The sequence below is a fragment of the Cydia amplana genome, chromosome 15, assembly GCF_948474715.1.
Source record: "Cydia amplana chromosome 15, ilCydAmpl1.1, whole genome shotgun sequence".
Lineage (NCBI taxonomy): Eukaryota > Metazoa > Arthropoda > Insecta > Lepidoptera > Tortricidae > Cydia > Cydia amplana.
Window position 1 is genome coordinate 3256282 of NC_086083.1, and position 20959 is coordinate 3277240.

General features: G+C 39.1%; 1 protein-coding gene across 1 annotated transcript in view; it reads left to right on the top strand.

Moving 5' to 3' along the window:
- Positions 1–20959, top strand: part of LOC134654456 (hemicentin-1-like) — a 63250-nt gene that overhangs the window by 41203 nt on the left and 1088 nt on the right. The window contains exons 26-45 of the mRNA XM_063509899.1: positions 691–834; positions 5220–5354; positions 5699–5820; positions 6157–6384; positions 6719–6872; positions 7268–7385; positions 8354–8561; positions 8944–9163; positions 9619–9778; positions 10218–10363; positions 11040–11215; positions 12010–12237; positions 13560–13722; positions 15030–15143; positions 15809–15903; positions 17360–17482; positions 18446–18529; positions 18673–18745; positions 19346–19450; positions 20400–20528. Of these exons, the coding sequence (XP_063365969.1) occupies positions 691–834; positions 5220–5354; positions 5699–5820; positions 6157–6384; positions 6719–6872; positions 7268–7385; positions 8354–8561; positions 8944–9163; positions 9619–9778; positions 10218–10363; positions 11040–11215; positions 12010–12237; positions 13560–13722; positions 15030–15143; positions 15809–15903; positions 17360–17482; positions 18446–18529; positions 18673–18745; positions 19346–19450; positions 20400–20528 (2925 nt within the window). The remainder of the gene's footprint in view (positions 1–690; positions 835–5219; positions 5355–5698; positions 5821–6156; positions 6385–6718; positions 6873–7267; positions 7386–8353; positions 8562–8943; positions 9164–9618; positions 9779–10217; positions 10364–11039; positions 11216–12009; positions 12238–13559; positions 13723–15029; positions 15144–15808; positions 15904–17359; positions 17483–18445; positions 18530–18672; positions 18746–19345; positions 19451–20399; positions 20529–20959) is intronic.

Below are 20959 nucleotides of genomic sequence, written 5' to 3' on the forward strand. Positions count from 1 at the left end.
GCTAAACGGTTAAACAACGTGAGAATCTATAAGCTTTCAGAATAATCCTTCAGGTGTAAGCCTTCAGGAACGTAGCGAATTAGGCACGAGCTTGGCTAACGTCCGATCTCTAGCGCGGTCCGATCAAGAAGAAGGAAGCCAGTTCCAGCGGCGGAGCCAACCGCTCCCGCCTCCAATTCAAGTTGGTAAACCTGCCTGACCAGTCTACCAACATAACGACAAAAATGCCTGCTCGTGCCTACGTTCACTCAAGATACGCCTCTTGACGTTCCAAAGCCTTCTACCTGTCATTTTCGTTCAACAATACACCAATAGATGGCGGCGTTACTCACTACGCAGCTTCATTATTTCATTACAAGCAAATAATACATAGCCAAACATTGCTAATCGACTTTTACAGGCGTCAACTATGAACTGTAATGCTGCAATACGTCTTTCTGGTGTCTCGCTCCGACATATATAATATTTAAAACCTTCGCGTTTTGAGCAGATATTAACTCACATGTATAGACGGGTAGTTGCACAAATCTCTGTTTTGACATTTTGCTGGGGCATCAGTTAGCCGCGACCACGACCAGTGAAACCTGTGTCGAAACGTCGGTAAATAAAGGTAATTAAATAAATTACGCGATAAACCCGTCTATAAATGTGAGTTAATAAATACATAACATACCATTTAATTCAATTTAGAGCCGCCAAGGATTTTAGAAGACAACTACACCGGGCCATACATAGCGACGGAAAAGGACCTGCTGCTGAAGATCGCATGCAAAGCTACTGGCAAACCTAGACCATATATTTACTGGATGAAAGATGACGTGTATCTTGATAAAGGTAACGATCCTAGCGACTGCGCCAGTTAGTATTGAGGTTACATCTTAACAAATTAAAAAATACTTCTTTAATTTATGCATAACTAGCGACCCGCCCCGGCTTCGCACGGGTTAACAAATTATACATAAACCTTCCTCTTGAATCACTCTATCTATTTAAAAAAAACCGCATCAAAATCCGTTGCGTAGTTTTAAAGATCTAAGCATACAGACAGACAGACAGACAGCGGGAAGCGACTTTGTTTTATATTATGTAGTAATCTATATATATAAATGCAAGTGTCCTGACTGACTGACTGACTGACTGACTGACTGACTGACTGATTCATCAACGCAGAGCCGAAACTACAAAAGCTAGACAGTTGAAATTTGCACACTAGGTTGCATTTATAAAGTGTACAAGAGATAAGAGGCGATTTTGAAAAATTCAACCCCTAAGGGGGTTAAAAAGGGGATGAAAGGTTGTATGGGGTACAAGTTTTATTTTAAGCTAGAAATTTAAAACTTTGTAAAAATGTATTATGTTAAAAAACAAGAAAACTAATTTCAGCGTTTTTGAAAATTCATCCCCCAAGGTGGTGAAAAAGGGGTTGAAAGTTTGTATGGAGATCAAATATTTTTGTGAGTGTGGGACTTGAAACTTTGTATATGGGGATATTATTATAAGACAGGAAAAGTAATTTCAGCGTTTTTGAAAATTCATCCCCTAACAGGGTTAAAAAGGGGTTGAAAGATTGAATCCATTACAAATGCTTTGAAACTTCTTAGAAAGGCATAATAGCCGATTACAAAATAAAGTAATTGCGACGTTTTTGGAAATTCAACCCCTAAGGGGGTTAAAAAGGGGATGAAAGTTCGTCTTGGGGTGCAAATTTCATTTTAAGCTAGGAACTTGAAACTTTGCAAATAGATATTAAATTTAAATACAAGAAAACTAATTTCAGCGTTTTTGGAAAATTCATCCCCTAAGGTGGTGAAAAAAGGGTTGAAAGTTTGTATGGATATCAAACATTTTTTCGAGCGCGGGACTTGAATCTTTGTATGGGGATATTATTAAAAGACAAGAAAAGTAATTTCAGCCTTTTGTAAAATTCATCCCCTAACAGGGTTAAAAAGAGGTTGAAAATGTGTATGTGGTTCAAATTTTATTTTAAGCTAGGTACTTGAAAGTTCGTAAAAAGATATATTATTAAAATACAAAAAAATACATTCAGCGTTTTTGAAAATTCATCCCCTAAGGTGGTGAAAAAAGGGTTGAAAGTTTGTATGGATATCAAACATTTTTTCGAGCGCGGGACTGGAATCTTTGTATTTGGGGATACTATTAAAAGACAGGAAAAGTAATTTCAGCGTTTTGTAAAATTCATCCCCTAACAGGGTTATAAAGAGGTTGAAAGTTTGTATGTGGTTCAAATTTTATTTTAAGCTAGGTACTTGAAAGTTCGTAAAAGGATATATTATTAAAATGCAAGAAAACTAATTTCAGCGTTTTTGAAAGTTCATCCCCTAAGGTGGTGAAAAAAGGGTTGAAAGTTTGTATGGATATCAAACATTTTTTCGAGCGCGGGACTGGAATCTTTGTATTTGGAGATATAATGAAAAGACAGGAAAAGTGATTTCAGCGTTTTGTAAAATTCATCCCCTAACAGGGTTAAAAGGAGGTTGAAAGTTTGTATGTGGTTCAAATTTTATTTTAAGCTAGGTACTTGAAAGTTCGTAAAACGATATATTATTAAAATATAAGAAAACAAATTTCTGCGTTTTTGAAAATTCATCCCGTAAAGTGGTAAAAAAGGGGTTAAAAGTTTGAATCCATAACAAATGCTTTGAAACTTCTTAGAAAGGCATGATAGCCGATTACAAAATAAAGTAATTGCAACGTTTTTGGAAGTTCAAACCCCTAAGGGATTTAAAAAGGGGATGAAAGTTCGTCTTGGGGTGCAAATTTTATTTTAAGGTAGGAACTTGAAAATTTGCAAAAAGATATTAAAATATATAAAAAGAGCGGGTTGTTGAATCTTTGTACAGAGGCATATTATTAGAATAAAAGAAAAGTAATTTCAGCGTTTTTAAAAATTCATCCCCTAAAATGGTTAAAAAGGGGTTGAAAGTTTATATAGGGTTCAAATTTTATTTACTTCAAACTACGTAAATAGGTAGTTAGGTAGTAGGTCTTATTAAATAGAGGACATGAAAATCTTCTAAGGGGGTTGAGAGGGATTATGTCGAGAACAATTTTATTTAGTTAGGGGCTAGAAACTTCGTGGGTTGTGAAAGACAAATCTCATGCGTTGTATAATATTAATAATTAACAAATGATTAACCGTCCTACTGCAATATTTTGCTGCATAATGTTCTAAGCTAATGTAGAATATATAACCACCAATATACAAATCCACGCGTACGAACTACGAAGTCGCGAGCAACAGCTATCTATCTATCTATATATATAAATGCACGTGTCCTGACTGATTGACTGACTGACTGACTCATCAACGCAGAGCCGAAACTTCAAATGCTAGAAAGTTGAAATTTGGACATGAGGTTGCATTTATAAAATGTATAAGAGCTAAGAAGCGATTTTGAGAAATTCTACCCCTAAGGGGGTTAAAAAGGGGATGAAAGTTTGTATGGGGTTCAAGTTTTATTTTGAACTAGGAATTAGAAACTTTATTTTGATAAATTTAATATTATACCTTTTGAGGTATAATATTAAAAAACAAGAAAACTAATTTTAGCGTTTTTGAAAATTCGTCCCTTAAGGTGGTGAAAAAGGGGTTGAAAGTTTGTATGGAGAAGAAAAATTTTTTTGATTGCGGGACTTGAAACTTCGTATATGGAGATATTATTAGAATACAAGAAAAGTAATTTCAGCGTTTTTAAAATTCATCCCCTAAAAGGGATAAAAAGGGGTTGAAAGTTTGAATCCATTACAAATGCTTTGAAACTTCTTAGAAAGGCATAATAGCCGATTACAAAAAAAAGCTATGGGACGTTTTTTGGAAATTGAACCCCTAAGGGGGTTAAAAAGGGGATGAAAGTTTGTCTTGGGGTTCAAATTTTATTGTAAGCTAGGAACTTGAAACTTCGTAAAAAGGTATTATAATAAAAGAGAAGAAAACTAATTTCAGCGTTTTGGAAAATTCATCCCTCAAGGTGGTGAAAAAGGGGTTGAAAGTTTGTATACACATCAAAAAATTTTTTGAGTGCGGGACTTGAATCTTTGTACAAGGACATACTATAAGAATACAAGAAAAGTAATTTCAGCGTTTTTAAAAATTCCTCCCTTGAAAGGGTTAAATAGGGGTTGAAAGTTTGTATGGAGATCAAACATTTTTTTTGAGTGCGGGACTTGAATCTTTGTATAAAGGCATATTATTAGAATACAAGAAAAGTAATTTCAGCGTTTTTGAAAATTCATCCCCCAAGGTGGTGAAAAAGGGGTTGAAAGTTTGTATGCACATCAAATATTTTATTGAGTGTGGGATTTGAATCTTCGTATAAAGGCATATTATAAGAATACAAGAAAAGTAATTTCAGCGTTTTTGAAAATTCATCCCCCAAGGTGGTGAAAAAGGGGTTGAAAGTTTGTATGGAGATCAAACATTTTTGTGTGCGGGACTTGAATCTTTGTATAAAGACATATTATTAGAATACAAGAAAAGTAATTTCGGCATTTTTGAAAATTCTTCCCTCAAGTTGGTAAAAAAGGGGTTGAAAATTTGTATGGAGGTCAAACATTTTTTTGAGTGCGGGGCTTGAATCGTTGTATAAAGGCATATTATTATAATACATAATAAGTAATTTCAGCTTTTTTAAAAATTCATCCCCTAAAAGGTTTAAGAAGGGGTTGAAAGTTGGTAGAGAGTTCAAATTTTATTTAAAGCTAGGAACTTCAAACTTCGTAAATAGGTAGTTAGGTAGTAGGTTTTACTAAATAGTGGACTTGAAAATATGCTGGGGGTTGAGAGGGATTATATCGAGAACAATTTTATTCAGTTAGGGGCTTAAAACTTCGTAGCCAGGTTGTGTATAATAATTAACAAATGATTAACTGCAGTCCCTACTGCTATCGTTTTTGCATAATGTTCTAAGCTAATATAGAATATATAACCACCAATATACAAATCCACGCGTACGAAGTCGCGGGCAACAGCTAGTAGTAATATACTTCGTACTTATGAATGGTGACATTCCCGGCCATTTTATTGAAAGTTGTACATACCCTTATTGTTTCATGCGTTTTTTTTATTTGAATCAAAAGAGCTCGTGATTTTGGGTAGAAATAACAGGAACATATTCCAAATAATACAGCTATGTGTATAACAGTAACATAATTCAAACATGTTACAGGAATACATTTAAATATGCCACTTAACTTTACAGACAGCAGATATGACGTAGACATCGACGGAACTCTGACTATAAAGTCGCCATCTGAGTATCAGAGTGGGTTCTATACATGCTTAGCCAAGAACTCATTCGGAGCGGTCAATAAAACTATTCCTGTTGAGATTTATAGTAAGTAAAAAAATCGGGTACAGAATTATGAAGTCAGTAAAGTTTCAAAAACCTCTTTTTTTTCCTAGCCTATCTGAGTGTCCCACTGCTGGGCAAAGGCCTCTCCCCTTGATTTCCACGACTCCCGATTTGGTGTTTCCTCCGGCCAGTTGTTCAGGAAGTTGTCCAGGTCGTCCCGCCATCTCCGTTTGGGCCTGCCCCGTCCCTCTACCGGCATCCTTGGTGGCTAAGCTAGCCCACCTCTCCGGATGCATGCGGTAGACGTGACCGGCCCAGTCCCATTTGATTGCATTAAAAAACTACAAATTTATTATTCCACAGTTATACATTTTGTTACTTTTCAGCTCTGCCTTCGAAACTTCAAGCCGACGAGTCTCAATCAACAATCACGTTTGTGGAAGGCGCCGACGTGTCCGTAGAGTGTCCAATAAAGGCTTCGCGGAATAGCTCAGTCACATGGTATAAGGTTCGATTCCATTATGAATTTGCATGAAGCTGATTCCATAATTTTCTTTTCTAAATTATTCACGAGAGACTTACATTTTAAACACCTTGTCGGCTTAGCAACTTCTGCTGCTGACTGTACTATAAATATCGTATTTGTTAATACGATAAGCCATATATATTAACAACCATTTACAATATATTAATACTTCAAACTTAACTTAGTATTTATTCATTCATCATTTGCTTACCTACTCTCCACATTACATGGCGACCCTGCTGATGTAATGAGCCGATGCTTTTTGAAAACTTCATAGTTTTAAATGACTTAATAATTTGATTATTTTTTTATTTTCAGGATGCCAAACTAGTTTCGAACGGGCACCTCTTGCTCGCCAATATATCTAGTGTCAACGAATCTACATACGCCTGCGTAGTGACCAACGCTATAGGCTCCACTCATGCTATAGTGCGAGTTAAAGTGGAATGGCCTCCAAGGTTTATAAAAGAAAAAGGAGATGTGACAGTGGTGCGGGGAGAGGATAGGTGGTTGGAGTGTGATGTCGATGCTAGACCGAGCGCTACGGTAAGATTTATATTTTTAAAGCCATTATTTTCTGTTAGACAGAGCATTGATAGCAAGTACAGAGCGATAGAGCATTTACTAATAGCAAAGATTCTTTAAAAATCGTGAAAATTGGCCGACTGTTCTCGCGAATTTGATAGCCGGACTGGTGAAGTATAGCTCTGTATGTTTGGCAATCTTGATAAAGTTAAGGATCCAACCGACTGCGCCAGTGCATTTGTGATAAAAGTTTTTTTTTGAGATATAAATAAAACTGGCACGTAATAGAGCATAAAAAAATGAATACTTCAAAAATAGTAAACACTTATCGCACTTACTACTGCTTTCTTTGCAGGTAAAATGGATGGCCAACTCCCGAGTAATGCTAGGCGAAGATACACCTCGTTTGAAGCTTAAGAATCTGCAACTGCACCATACTGGCGTATATAAGTGCATAGCAAGCAATAAGCATGGCACTGTTGTCAGGCAGTTCAATGTAGATGTCCTAGGTATACGAAACATACTGTTCCACTACACATTAGAGCCGTTATAGTCATTTGAAGACTTATTCCATTAATAATTTTCAATGGTTGCTATAGGTAAAAAAAGCTAAAACCCTTCTTGCAGGTATCGTACTGTACAGTTTACAAAAACGCATTATACCTTTAAATTACATTTTCATAAACAATGAACCTTCATGGAAAAAATATTGAATTGAAAGTGGACAGGATCAATAAAACATTTTAGCCATGTATGAAAACTATGAAAATGTCCGTCTATAAAACGTCCGTCTATATACATGTATGGACCTTTTAGTCTGAAATAAATGATTTTTATTTATTTATTTATTTACAAAGTATTGGTAAATTTCAGCATTTATAGTACCTACTCGATATTTTTCCAGTGCCGCCTTTCATATCGGAGTTTGATTTGTTAGACGTCCAACTGAAGGAAGGAATGAACGCTACCTTGGAATGTAACGCTAGGGGATCCCCTCAGCCCATAATTGAATGGAGTTACAGGTATCATAGTACATATAGTCGCCATCAGATATATCGGAGCGGCCAAGGTGTTCACAAAATCTGAACACGCTCTCTAACGCCTTGACAATAGAGGCGTGTTCAGATATTTGTGAGCACCTTGGCCGATCCGGGTGTCATTCTGAATCCCTAACAACGTTTGTCCTAAAGTCACTTGCCCTATAACTAGTTTGTCCTAATGGGCACATGCCCTAACGATCAATTGTCATGACGATTATTTTCCATAATGTAAGGTTCTGAAAAATGGTTAGGTTTTAGAACTTGCTGCCACAAAAGTGGGTTAGGTTAGGGTTAGAACTGCGACCCTCGCAAAAAATAAAATATGATTAATAACATTAGGATAAGTAATCAATAATTAGGGAAACCAAAATTAGGGTTTTTAGTGTTAGGACAACTGATCATTATGACAAACAATATTAGGGAATGAAAAGATAGGAGACAAGACTTTAGGGTTTCAGATATAGATCCGGCCGATCCGATATATCTGATGGCGACTGTACCATACCAATCTTACACAGAATAAGATGTTTTTTTAAATGTCGGTGGCAAACATACGACTCCCCAAACAATTGACAATACTATAGAATAAACATAAACAACACGATGCTCAGCTCAGCATAATTGCCATCAAGGCAATCCATATATGGCGCTGATTTGATTTGAGATTGGTCCGTTTTCTTCACGATGTTTTCCTTCACCGAAAAGCGACCAGTAAATATAAAATGATCTATTGTAGAGTCCCAGTTGTATGGGGCCCAATACATTCCACGACTCTTCTCTTTCCGCACAGACTCTATACCATGCCGCAAAATTTCACGACTACTTACACAATAGACTTTATTCATAATATCTCATTGGTACGAGCCGGGTTTTGAACCCACGATATTTGAAAGCCGCTATAGGCTACCAAAGCTTCTCTAGTATTCTGACTATAACTTTTTAATTTCCAGTAACCCTAACTGGCATCTCGTCAACTCTTCACTGACCACTACCAACGTATCCAACGCGTCAGAAGGCCTGTTCCGTTGCTCGGCGCGCAACATTGCCGGCGCGGCGCACATAGTCTACAATGTGGCCATTGCCGCACCGGCCGTTATCGAGGAAATTGTATTGTTCAATGAAGAAGGGAGCACTGTGGAAGGACGTGCAGAAATTGTGGTAAAGTAAATAGATTCATTTTGAAACAAGTTCGCTGTTTTCCTCTCGTTCTAACAATATGGTTGTTTGCAAGAGAGGTTGAGCAGTGAACTTGTAACTTGTAGCTTTATAAAACTTGACCCACCCGCCAACTTGTTACCTTTTTTAGTAAAATATTTCCGGTTACATGAAATAATAGTAATAGGTATTGCAACTTAGAGAGGGGCCAATAGAATTAATGATAAACGAAATATAACACAGTTGAAAATAGTGTGATGATTGGCATTCCACATTTAAAATGGAACCGACAGTTTCATGTCTATACATATGTAACTGTGACATCCATCACATCCAAATAAGGCCTATCCGGTTCGAAGGACCATACAACGTTTATAATTTTCAGGTTGGCAGCACTGCCCGATTATCCTGCAAAGCTTCCGGCCGACCCACCCCCAGAATACAGTGGATCAAAAACGGGAAAACACTTAGCGAAAACCAGCAAGACGTTAACTATGCTGACTTAGTACTCAGTAATGTGAATACCAGTAGTTCTGGTGTGTACTCTTGTGTGGCGAGTAACGAAGGCGGGGTCGATGACCGCACAACCAAGGTAGATGTGCTAGGTGTGTAAAATGTATTTAAAAAAATATAGAAGTCCTCAACCCGTTCTATTTTATAGTTATTTGTGAAACAACAACGCAAAATTAGATTTAATGCTAATGCTAATTTTGAACCCACGAGCAAATGAAAAAAACATCTACTAGAATCTTGAGCAAATAATTTTAGTCTCGTGTTAAACCTACGTAAAGTCTATTTTCTTATTCGGTAGACTAAAATGACATTGACACATGATGTTCATACTATGAAATGTCATTTCAGTCTACGGAATAAAGAAATAGACTTTAGTGAGCAAAATGCGATTTTATTCATTTTCTTCGCGCAGCCATAGCTTGTTTAAAAAGTGTTTAGGTAAACTGCCAAGGTGATAAACTTTCTCCTATCTAGGATATAAGTTATCTTTACCATTTATTTTAAAGAAATACATTGTCCCAACGTACCATGTTTTATATATTTCCAGAACCACCTAAAATATTCAAAACCCTGTTCCAAAACTGGAACTCCTCGGAGACGGAGTCGAGATTGGAGGTGATATCGGGACAAGCGTTCAACCTGCACTGCCATCCGTATGGCAAGCCTATGCCTGAAGTGTATTGGTTTAAGGATGGCGTCCCTTTGAGGTAATTTATTAGATGCTTTAAATTCTCCGTATTTTTCCTCAGTGTGATCTTACACATCAAATTCTATAATACGCAAGAGATGGGTAACATACATTTCAGTTTATCTTAAGGTAGAATTTAGGACCTTACGATAACTTCGTGGCGTTATTTTTTTTTGTGAATATTGCAACAAACCTGGATTTTCTTACCTCCTACGACTTCTTTCTTACGTTCATTTACTTTTTCATTACAGTCGCCATTAGAGCCATCAAAGTGCAAAAAATATCTGAATATACATAGAGTCTTTATTCAGACATTTGTGAACACCTTGGCCTTATCTGACGGTCTAGCATGAGTTGCGTTCTCGCGCGCGATTCCATTCATCTGGCGCGACTTCAAGTATATGGAGATCGACCGCCTGATAGATCTTTTACCACTAGCCAATAGTAAAACGTTTCAGGTTATTTGACGAAAGCATGGTATCAACTGACTTTGGAGAAGTGATAGAATCCCGCGAGGCGCGGCCGGAACAGAGCGGGAACTACATATGTGTTGCTAGGAACAGCGTTGGGAATACTAGCATCGTCTACTCAGTGGACATCCTAGGTAAGGAAACCACAAACTTGATAATATATCGGTACAAACAGCAACACTCTTTTGTAATAAGGTTTACGAGTCAGTTAACAGTGTGGGCGATGGTACCACATAATCTGAAATATGATAAATACCTACGCTAGCAATTGGTGCAAAAATATGTTATAAAGAGAAGGAACTGCCTCGTAAGAAAACTGTCACGCAAAGAATCTCGGCCTGTGAAAGATACGTCTTCAATTTTCTTTTAAATTGATTATTTATTAATCTGTCAGCTCCCACGGCTCATATATGAGCCAGAACGCTTATGGTGACGTCATATCGTGGGTATCGTCATACAGTACAATGCTTAAATCTATACAGATCCCTGCAAAACTGTATTTACAGTTTGCCTGCAGGTACGATTGAATGTGGTGTTGCCTCGGCCGGCAGACTGAGCTGCCTCGCTTAGTAATTTTTTTATGAGGCGTTTCCTTCTGAGAGGACTCGCCTATAGATTACAGACAAACAGACGAAGTGTCATTACCAAATCGATTTTGATATAGTAATGAAGCTATTAAATTTTCACAGATAAGAGAAAAACAGTTTATCTTAATGTAGGTCATTATTTACGGATTGTGAAGGCATCATAGAGGGTTTATGATATGTGTAGATAAACATTTTTAATGTACTGCCATTCTGTTATTTTCAGTGCCACCACCGCCATCCAAAGACTCCCACACCACGGCTATACGAGTCGGCAGGCCGCTGACTCTAACCTGCCCCGTCGAAGGTAGTCCTTCCCCATACGTCTCGTGGATCAAGCAGCCCTACACGGAGGTCGTCAACACGACGAGGCTGGCACTGTCTCGGGACAACATTACTTTGGTAGGCAGATATATCGGAGCGCCCAAGGTTCTCACAAATATCGCCTCTATTGTCTAGGCGTTAGAGTGCTTGTTCATATATTGTGAATAACTTGGCCGCTGCGATATAACTGATGGCGACTGTACCTTAGCGTGCGTAAACACGCGCGTAAAGTAGATAAGAAGCGTAAAGTAGATAAGAAGAAAGATACTTATAATAATAAATTATTATAAGTAGACCGCTATAATTATACAACAATTTAATTTACGTGGAATTTTTCCAACAGTCCCGTTTCCATTGCACTTTTCCAAGAGAGAATTACCAATACTTAGAGTTAGAGGTCCAAATATCAAGGTAAAAACCAGTGTATTGTATACTTATAGTTTTGTCTTGTCATGTTGGAAGTTTGTAAATATAAACAGTCATTAATTGCAGGTACAGTCAGCATCAAACATAATAATTATATAGTGATGACCAAAGTGGCCAAATATATCATAACACCCCTTTGTTACCAATTACCATAGACATAAGGATGTGTTCTAACATATTTGACCACTTTGCCTGTAACTGTCTATTTGATGCGGTCTGTACTAACTCGTACTTTTGTTTGATTAAACTGTACAATTTTGCGGAAAGCTGCCAATAAAGTGGTCCTTATACATCTACATGATACGTCCAATCTGTTGTAAATATTAATACAGTTGCTAGAGTCTGCTGTGCGGAAAGAGAAGAGTCGTGGAATGTATGGGGCCCAATACATTCCACGACTCTTCTCTTTCCGCACAGACTCTAACTTTAGGTATCCTTATTTACAGATCATACCGAAAACCGAGACATCCGACTCCGGCCTATACTCCTGCATAATGACGAATAAAGTCGGAACTACCGAAGTGATATTCGACGTGACCATCGAAAAGGCGCCGTCCATTGCTGGCAATGTAGGCGCTAACATCAGTGAAACGAGAGTTGTGCCTTTGAGGAGGAGCCTTGTACTGAAGTGCGAGGTTGATGGACACCCCATGCCTAAGATTTCATGGTTGAAGGTACAAGTTACTTTGTTGACGTCTTCTGCGAAGGCTGACTAAGGACCAGTTGCACCAACCGCACTAGACAGATGATCGACGTCACTCAGTAGTTAACTTTGAAACTTAGGGGCGGTTGCACCAAACTTTGTCATATTTGATATTTATTGAAAAAAAAAAGATGAATCGTTAAAGAGTTCGCTAAATTTTATTGTATGATGGAAAGATTCGTAGTAAACCGCCGCGGCGCGCCGGGGCGACGTTGATCAGTCTGCGGGCTCAGCACGGTTCCATTTTTATCGACTATCACTATGCCCGTCACTTTCGCACTTACATACTTGTTAGAACGTGACAGGCATGGTGACAAACGATAAAAATACGACCGTGCTACTAGGTAGGCTGATGTCAAATGCGGATGGTGCAACTAGCACTCATGCAATAAAATTTAGCGAACTATTTGTGTGTCGTACACGTGGATACAACTGAAATAAGCGGTCGCGGTCCCATACTAAATTACTCTTCTTCTTCCTCGCGTTGTCCCGGCACTTTGCCACGGCTCATGGGAACCTGGGGTCCGCTTGGCAACTAATCCCAGGAATTGGTGTGGGCACTAATTTTTACAAAAGCGATTCCCCTTATTGGGCTTTTTGGGGGCGAGGCCTTATTGGGATTATAACACTTTAAACTCTCGCGTTTTGTACACATATTTAATTACACAAACGCGGTCTAACGCGATATAATTTCATTGAACATTTTTATTTACTAATTTCGGGTAGTTTAGTGGTGTTTTATTAATATCTCCGTTGACATTTGTTGAGACGTCAGTCTTTCCGTGACCACAGCTGGTGCAACTCAGCTAAAACGTCGGAATTAAAGGTAAAAACAATGAAATTATATCGCGTTATTGGGATTAGTCCGGTTTCCTCGCGATGTTTTCCTTCACCGAAAAGCGGAACGAAATATCAAATAATATTTCGCACATATGTTCCGAAAAACTCATTGGTACGAGCCGCGACCTCCGGATTGCAAGTCGCACGCTCTTACCGCTAGGCCAGCAGCGCTCCCATACTAAATGACTACGGTGCACATACTGCCCATATATGGTGACCAGGGCTATAACCGCGAAAATCGAAGTTCGCAAATTGCGGGCATTTTTCTCTGTCACTCTAGTTACGCCTTCATTGGAGTAAAAGAGAAAGATCCCCGCAATTTGCGAAAAACGGATTTCGCGGTAGCCCCTCTGGTGATCACTGATCGCGAGATACATAATAGTATATGCTCCATATGGAAGTAGTTCCTTTGATCTGTGACTGCCATTGGCATGAATATTGAGTAATTTTCAGGACACGCTGCAGCTAAGCGGCAGGTCAAGCAACATACACCAAGTACTGAGCAACAGTCTACTGGCCGTGTGGAGTTTGACTCTACGCGATGCGGGCCAGTACATCTGCGTGGCCGAAAACAGCGCCGGCTCTGCTCATAGGCGATACAACGTCCTTGCACAAGGTACCAATAGAATATTTAATGGTTAATTTTAATTGTCTTGGTTCTTGATAAAAGATAAGATAAAAGATAGTTTATTCAAGTAGGCATAATTACAATGCGCTTATGAACGTCAAATAAAGCTAACCGGCTCCAACCCTACACCTCTGCCCCGAGAAGATTTAAACCCCCCCTCAATTGGAGGAGGGTATCCCAATATGGGACCGGCAACAAACTCGGCGGGACACATCTTTTCAAAAATAATTACATCTTATAATTAACATGCATTACGAGAAAATAAGGGAAAAAATACAATTTAAATTACTATAAAATTGATGCAATTATACAGATAAGGTGTAATGAAATTTGATTTAGAAAATATATCAAATTCTTACAAAAGGAAAAGAAAATAAAGTTATTAAAAGAAATGAGAAAACATATTATATAAATCTGATTGATTATTATGAATTTCGGCACAGGGCAGACACGCCATACATCAAAAATCATTTATGTGTGGGCAGGCGTGGCTCACTCCGCGATTTCGTCGCTTTGCTACAGGTAGCTAAAAGTACACCCGTTCCACACCAATTTTGGTGGCTAGCCATAAGCCGCGCGTGGCGCTGTCGCCACCTAGCGGCCATATCTGCTGATCGTAACAGACGCGTTTTGTTAGAGAGTGAGTCTTCTGTACCTATTAGTACTATTATTTATTCTGTGGTGTGGGTAAGTCGCTTTACTGAGAGTACGCCAGAAGTCCGCCAGATTCATGTCGCGGGGCGAGGTAATGCGAGTCGGGGCGGGGCGGTGCGTGGCCGTTCTGTATGATAATAGGTACTATTACTTATTTTGCGTCTTGGGTTAGACTTGAACTCAGGTCTCAGAGGCCGTGAGTTCAAATCGCACCCAAGACAGTAATTTTTAGGGTTCCGTACCCAAAGGGCAAAAACGGGACCCTATTACTAAGACTCCGCTGTCCGTCCGTCTGTCACCAGGCTGTATCTCACGAACCGTGATAGCTAGACAGTTGAAATTTTCATAGATGATGTATTTCTGTTGCCGCTATAACAACAAATACTAAAAACAGATCAAAATAAAGATTTAACTGGGGCTCCCATACAACAAACGTGATTTTTGACCGAAGTTAAGCAACGTCGGGCGGGGTCAGTACTTGGATGGGTGACCGTTTTTTGCTTGTTTTGCTCTATTTTTTGTTGATGGTGCGGAACCCTCCGTGCGCGAGTCCGACTCGCACTTGGCCGGTTTTTTTTCTGCTTTTAAATTTATTCTAAGCTTATTGATCTGTTTTTGACAAGGATGTTTTATTCGGCTAGTTCCCGGCAAATGGAGCGAGTGGTCCGCGTGGAGTTATTGCAACGTGACCTGCGGGCTCGGCCGGCAAGTGAGGAGCCGGCTCTGCCAGTACCGTGACGACACCGTCACTGTTGGTGCGTATAAGTTTCCGTTTTATATCAGTTTCCTTATAAAAATGTATTTACCCTTCCAAAACCTTGCATGACCAGTCAGAGAACGTAAAAAAAACCGGCCAAGTGCGAGTCGGACTCGCGTTCCAAGGGTTCCGTACATTAAGTCTGACTCACGCTTGACTCCACATTACTAATAGGTTTTCCTGTAGTCTATAGGTAAAGAACTATTTTGTTTGTGTGTTTTTTTCATAATTTTAGACTCGGTAGTTTCGGAGATAAGGGGGGAATGGTCATGTTTTGCCTATTTTCTTGAATAACTGCTAAACTATTTATCCTAAAATTATAAAAAATATATATTTGAGATTCTTAAAATGAGCTCTTTCATTTGATATGAAACACGATATAGTTTGAAAAACTTTATTTTTTAATTTTCTAATTTACCCCCCAAAAGTGGCCCCCATGTTTAAAATTAATTTGTTTGCGTTACATTTCCGTCTTTGGGTCACAAATTTACATATGTGTACCAAATTTCATCTTAATTGGTCCAGTAGTTTCGGAGAAAATAGGCTGTGACAGACGGACAGACAGACAGACGCACAAGGGTTCCGTTTTTTCCTATTGAGGAAACCCTAAAAAAGGTAACTACATACAGTTAAATAAGAAAAACGCTTCATTGTGTATTCCAGATGAGAACAGCAAATCAGACAAATTTCTTCTCGATCAGTCGACGTGCAAGGGGCCCAGTTCAGATCAGAGGAAATGTCACATGCCACCGTGTGAGGTAAGTATAAGTTAGGTAAAATTTAGTTTGTCAGACTTACCTATAGGTAGATGATAATAATTTAAAATGACAAGTTTCTACAACTAGATATTACCAATTTATCTACGATGTTTGTCAAAGCATAATTATGTTGCTGCGACACACACGATCATGTTCATATTCTAAAACAACGAACACAACGAAGTCCAAAATGTCTGAAAATTGCCCGCTTACCTACTTGACAATGACGAAGATCATTTACTGCATAGACCATATAAGCAGGGCCGGATCAACCCTAAGGCAGAGTAGGCAACTGCCTATGGGCCCCGCCTCGGCTAGGGGGCCCCGCCTCGGCTAGGGGGCCCCGGCGGCCCCGCGCGCGCCATAAACAAATGTGTTCCATATGGCCAAAATTCATAAATAATTTTTTATGGTACCTACTTATACCTAATGTCCAATATCAGTTTCTCAGACACACAATCATCAAATGATTATGTAAATTAGGTATGTTATTTTATAGCATTTAAAGTCTGTAAATCGAGCTCGAATTTCAGGCTCCCGAGGGCCTAAAACCTCATTAATGAAACTTCGGCCCTCCGAGTAACTCTTGTATGACACATATATTATTGTTGAGTAACATTTGACGATTGGTTCGTATCAGAGCGCTGCTTTCTTACAACTCAACCTTCGGCGTCGCTTTTTAACAAATATAAACATTGATTTCAGAAGCTTAGCCTTTTGCCTCGCATGAAAGCTCACCTCGCTGGTTATAAGTACGCTTCGGGTTTGTTAAGTATGTGGAGATTGCTGAGCTCGACCTTCAGTCTCACTTTTTACCTCAATGTTTGGTTCGTCTACCAAATCTCTTCTTCAGCTTAGCCTTTGGCCTCACTGCGCCAAGCTCGGCCTGCGGTCTCGCTTTTTAATACAATGGACATTGGTTGGCGTTTGTGATCTAGCTGAGCTTATCCTGAAGCACGGCTTTGACCTCTCGCCTCACTGGGTAACTTCGGATTTTTAGGCTTTTTTAACACGCTTTCACAATTTTTTCACAAAAAATTTCGCGCTCGCTGCGCTCGCGATTTTTATTGCTTTTCCGATTTACCCTGTACATACATGCTAGTTTGACTGGTTAATGAATATTCATTTAAACACAGCTGTTCAGCCTCGCAAAATATTTAACTACTTATTGAGAAAAAAAGAGCTTGCCCCACACTGGACGCAAGGAGGAATCGGCAAAAACTAATATAAAAAACATTTATGTCCACGCAAGAGCGAAAAAGACATCGTTCGGCATGTTCGGATCGGCTCAACCGACACCTGAAGGTTGAAATTAAAATCGCAAACTTACTTCCCTGTACTGAACAACTGACCTTATGTATGCAGAATTAACTGTAAGGGGGCCCCAAGCATCGCACTGCCTAGGGGCCCCGACATGCTTAATCCGGCCCTGCATATAAGAACTATCTACTTTTAGGAAGTGGAAGGACAGTGGTCCGGTTGGGTCAAGTGGTCTGCTTGTTCGTCGTCTTGTGGTACTGGGACCCAGGCCAGGACGAGACGGTGCAGGAAGGGACGGTGCCAAGGCGACAATGTCCAGGTAAAGTTATAGTTATGATAAGCAAAGCCCGGTTTTAATGTTTATTTGGGCTCAAACGGTACATATGTTTCTTATTTTATTTTAAGGTTCACCAACAGTTATTACATTGAGGCTTAAGTACATCAATACAAACTTAAATAACATGCTGAATGTATAACTAATTACTGGTAAACACCACATGCAAAAATTAAAAAAGCAAATTCAACAACAAAGCCGACACATTTGAACACCTTATTACTATAGAATAAGGAGCAAAGCGCAACCACGATGTAGACTGGTTAAGTAGGTATATAACTAAATATGGAATTAAAGCTAAATATACTAACTACTAATGAATAAATTTCTAATTTTTGTCAGAGAGTCAAAGTGAACATCAAACCTGTTACTATATCTATTGAGTAAATTGCTCAAGCGTGGTACCGGGGAGAGGGAAAGTGGGGAGTATACTTATAACTAGTACCTGTAGGACTTACAGTGATTTTTGGTGTGGTCTACTGTGTCCAAATATTGTTTAAAAACCTTTAAGCTCCGCTGAAATGATCAAATACGCAACTTCAAAAGTCGCAGTTCGAGTCGAGATATCCAAACAGCCATATTTTTTATGCGTTACTGTGAAAATAGTTATTTTCGATACAAGTGCGAAAAAGAGGAAATTCGAAACGAGTGGCGAAAAATTAAAACACGACCGAAGGGAGTGTTTTAAATCGACACGAGTTGCGAATTACCTATTCGCACGTGTATCGAACAACGTTTTACAGTACATATGGCACTTTAAAGTTTCGACATACGCACGAAAAGTGCTATTTTACGCACTAGTGCGGAAAAGTAGCCCCATATGTACTGTAAAATATATTAAGATGTAAAGTGAGTAGTGACTTGTGTGGTCGCCTCGACTGTACTTAATGTGAAATAATTAATATATTGTAATGTAAAATAATATGAATGTAAATATCTTACCAACAGATCCGGAAATGTCCAGATTTGCCTAAATGTAATAATACATCAGAAAACGAAGTCTTCAACACAGATGACGATGAGTTTGAAAACGTAAGTACGTTTAGTTATATGGCAATTTAAGTACAAAGTGATCGTTTTTCTTTGTTTTTGAGTATACATTGTTCACAAATCAAATCTCCCTTTCTTTATCTCTTTTCGTATAGTGAATTATTTACCTATTTTTTATTTACTAGAGTCCTTACACACCGGAAGCAGCGTTCGAATTTCAACCGGAAGTGGTAGACACAGAAGATTTTTATACTCCGGGTGAGTTTTGATTACTTATACAATAGAATACAATTATCTACAAACTTGACGCTTATATGCGTCACGATTACGATGTAGATGGTAATATCCGATACGGTCTCGAGCATGATGCAGTCAACATTATCATACCTACTTTGAAAATCCAGCCGGCCTAGCCAAGGTGCCAATCGCTATCGCTTCGCCATCGAATCGCTTTGTGTCTCTCTATCACTCTTCCATATTAGTGTGACAGTGACAGCTGCGTTTCGTTCGCTACGTAATGTTAGCGATTGGCATGCACCCTGGCCCCGTAGGGCACGTAGCCAACATGCCAATCGCTTACGCTCCGTAGCGATCGAAACGCAACTATCACTGTCGCACTAATATGGAAGAGTGATATAGAGACACAAAAGCTTTTCGTTGTCGTAGCGATAGCGATTGTCACCTTGGCTAGGCCGGCTACTGTTACTTCAAAACGAATGGTGCCATACAGCGCCACTTAATTCATTTCTTATTTATTTTTTGCCGATAGCCTACTTTCGCGACTTTTCCTTTGTCTGCGGTACAAGTTAAGTAATGTAAGTATATCTATTTATTAGTAGGTATATTTATTTTTCACAGCTACATCTAAGCCACCAGTGTACGAAGGCCACGTCTTACCAAACCCTAATCAGGGTCCGTGCGAACCGGGATTCACGCACAACGACACCATACAAAGTTGTGATGGTATGAATTTATTTATTTTGTTTCAATAAGAAACGGTTTTTTTTTTTATTTAACCCCTAAGGGGTGAGAATGGAGGGGGTCCTGTTGTTTCCCATAAAGTTGTAAGTCATAATGTATTGTTTGTCATATTATCATTAGCCATAAAACTGGTTCCGTTAACATTTCAGGATTTTGGTTAGGTTATCCTATAGATAGAGTCATAATGTATTGTTTGTCATATTATCATTAGCCATAAAACTGGTTCCGTTAACATTTCAGGATTTTGGTTAGGTTATCCTATAGATAGGTTAGGTTAGGTTTGTTTTATGGCAATCCTGAAAAGTGACGCGTTTCTGAACCAAATGAATTATGACTAACGAAAATGCGGACAAACAATACATTATGGCTTACAACTATTTGGGAAACAATAGAGACCCAAATGGAGCTATTGAAAGTAGTTAACTACTTTAAGGGCCACTCTAGCGTCTTTTGAGCATCGGCGTCTAGTCAGCGCTATGGAAAATGGCGTCGCTGCGCAGTTGCGCCAACGTTGCGTCGAGCAGCAGCCATAGAGTTAACTAGACGCTGACGCTCTGGAGACGCTAAGTGTCATTCAATAGAACTTGCTAACTATGTAAACAAAAGTTACTAGTAATTTGACATTCAGTGTCAATTATAGTATGGCGGTTTGTTTACATAGTTAGCAAGTTCTATTGAATGACACTTTAGTGTGGGGTGACTCTTACGTGTGCCAAGTCGAAGGCTAGTACAACACATGGGAGTGTCTGCATAGTTGCATACTGTAGGTTATTATATACTTATAGGCCTATAAAAACAATTGGTTTGCAGATTTCTGAAAAGAATTTGTGATACACCAGCGATGGTTCGCAATGTTCGCATATAAGTTTTCATTTACCAGCCGCTATAACAATTCTGCCATTTTGTTTTTATTTTAATGTAATTCTTACAGATATCGACGAATGTTCTATAAACAACAATCACTGCCACATGACGCAGATGTGCGTCAACACGGTCGGCGGGTATCAGTGCGGGTGCCAACCTGGGTACAGCTCTCTGGGCGCCGGCCTGCGGTGTATGGGTGAGAGGAAAATTCCCACTTCGGTCTCTCACATAACGTACATACATATGTGTTTACTGACACACTTTACTGACAGAGGAACTTACTACAGTTGATATTGTTAGTTCTGAAGCCTATGACAAGTTGATAATCACTGCAATACGACGCAGATATGCGTCACGGCTTGACGGGTAGCGGTTGCCAAACGAGATACAGCTAGGTACAGTTGAACCCTTATTTTTTAGAGTTCCGTACCCAAAGGGACCGTTCAAGTATTACGTAACGCAATTTTTGGACATTTTTGACACCCCCTCCCCCCCATGTAACGCGCCGTAACGTTTTTCTGTACCCCCCCCCCCCCTAGTAAAACGTTACGTAACCACCAAGTGACCATTTTTTTACCTAAAGGCCACAATTATGTGGCGTAAAGTACCGTAAAGTGGCGAAAAGTT